Consider the following 2,212-nt stretch of genomic DNA (forward strand, 5'->3'; position numbering starts at 1 on the left):
TTTTGAAGAATGACTTGGGAATGGAGTGGGGGTCGGGCAGAACTGCAGAATTGGGGTGGAGTTGAGGGTCCTAGATAGGGTAGTGGCCACATTTGGAGAAGGATAACCACAGAATTAGGGGACAAAGGGCCCAGTGAGCCAAAATCATGTGACAGGTTTGGGAGATGAGGGTCAGCAGAACCCCCCCCCCCCCCGTGGTCCCCTAAGAAGCCCACTCTGGGAGATTGAAGTGTGAAATAACACTTAGGAATCTGGACCATCCTGGGAGGTGGGGAGGTAGGGGCTGCTCTTTTCCTTGAGACCTGCTGGGGCTGGGGCGTGGTACCCTCCAGCCAGAGGCCAGGATGGTGTCACCCTGGACCCAGTTTCCAACTGGTAGAAACAGCTCACGTCCTGCGCCTTGCTCCTGTCAGGAGACAGCAGGGAGTGATCGATGGGAGTGAAGCAGACAGAGGGTTAGAGCTCTGGAGGGAGGGGGACAGAGAAGCAGATTTGGTGACATCGTGAAAGTAAGAAACAGCCATGCTGGGTGAAGAGAGAGCTGGAGGCTGAGAGGGGACACTGGTGTCCCTGAGGGAGACGAGGCGCATCCTCTACAATGAGACCCCTTGCCCACCCCCCCACCTCCCTGCTCATGGCTCCCTCCTGCCTGTTCCCAGGAGTTGTGCCCCTGCTGCTGGTTCTGCACTGGAAACACGGAGCGGGGAGCCCCCTTCCCATCACCCCTGTCAACGCCACCTGTGCCACACGCCACCCATGTCACAGCAACCTCATGAACCAGATCAAGAACCAGCTGGCGCAGCTCAACAGCAGTGCCAAAGCCCTCTTTATTCTCTATGTAAGTCTCCCCCCAGGGTACCAAGGAAGGAGGGAGGGAGGGGCTGGGCTTTGCTGCAGGGACCTGGGCTGGCGGGGCTGGTCAGGGAAGGGAAGGGAGGGGGACTGGTCCCACCACACCCAGACTCCCTCAGCTTCCTCGCCACCCCCTGGCCCAGGCTCCGCCACTTGCCTAGGGTGCCCAGTTAGATAGGGGCAGAGCTGCCTGGAGAAGGGGGTGCCTGGCACTTCTAGCCTTGAGATTCTTCCACCTTGTGGAGGGAGAGGCCGATGAGAGACAGAGAAGGAGGCGGTGAGGTGGACGGCAGGGTGCTGTTGGGAGAGACGGCGGGTTGTGGTTGACGGGGGTGCAGAGCCGCCCAGGAAGAGGGTGAGTGCAGTGGGTGAAAGGGCAAGTGTGTGTGGTGCACACGTTGGAGGTGAGACTCGGGGTTTTCCTTTCTGTCCCCATGTGGTCCTGATGATTGTGATGAGGAGGATAATTCCTTGCATGGTATAGGCCTGGATGCTTTACCAAGGGAATCCACACCCACAATTACTTCAGGCTCTCAGGACAGTCCCGAGATGCCTACAGGGCAAGTGATTGGGTCCTCATGCCACTGTGTTTGGGGTGTGGGGACTGAAGCCCAAGAGCTGACCCAGAGGCTTGGTGGCAGGGCTGGAACACCCATCCCTGACTCCCATGTCACCTCCCCTCCGCCCCTCTGCTCCTCAGTACACGGCCCAGGGGGAGCCATTCCCCAACAACCTGGACAAGCTGTGCAGCCCCAATGTGACCGACTTCCCGCCCTTCCACGCCAATGGCACGGAGAGGGCCCGGCTGGTGGAGCTGTACCGCATCATCGCGTACCTGGGCGCCTCCCTGGGCAACATCACGCGGGACCAGAAGGTCCTCAATCCCAGCGCCCACAGCCTGCACAGCAAGCTGAACGCCACGGCGGATGTCATGCGGGGCCTCCTCAGCAACGTGCTATGCCGCCTGTGCAGCAAGTACCACGTGGCCCACGTGGACGTGGCCTACGGCCCAGACACCTCAGGCAAGGACGTCTTCCAGAAGAAGAAGCTCGGCTGTCAGCTCCTGGGGAAGTATAAGCAGGTCATCGCTGTGGTGGCCCAGGCCTTCTAGACGGGAGGTCTCATAGCACACAGTGACCTGAGATCTTAGACTTAGGTGGCTCTCAAACTGTGGCCGGGGCCCAGAGCAGTGCCCAAGCCAAGTGGGGGCTGCTCGCAGACCCCGAGGGGTTCCTGGCCAGTCTATTCCCCTCTAGGGTGGGCTGTGATGAAGCCAAGCAGAGCCAAAACTCCCAGAGGGAGAACCTATACATGGCGCCAACTAGAAGAAGGCACCCCTTCTTCTGGGATACTGCAGCCA

The 2,212-nt window shown here is 59.9% G+C and overlaps 1 protein-coding gene across 1 annotated transcript; it reads left to right on the forward strand.

The window, feature by feature from the left end:
- Positions 1 to 772: 772 nt before the first annotated feature.
- LIF (LIF interleukin 6 family cytokine) lies at positions 773 to 1,963 on the forward strand (the record flags this gene model as incomplete). The annotated part of the gene is made up of 2 exons (XM_082852664.1): positions 773 to 838; positions 1,553 to 1,963. The coding sequence occupies 2 exons, from the start codon at positions 773 to 775 to the stop codon at positions 1,961 to 1,963; spliced, it is 477 nt and encodes a 158-aa protein (XP_082708790.1).
- Positions 1,964 to 2,212: the final 249 nt, after the last annotated feature.

Source organism: Leucopleurus acutus, assembly GCF_964270905.1.
Source record: "Leucopleurus acutus genome assembly, chromosome: 13".
Lineage (NCBI taxonomy): Eukaryota > Metazoa > Chordata > Mammalia > Artiodactyla > Delphinidae > Leucopleurus > Leucopleurus acutus.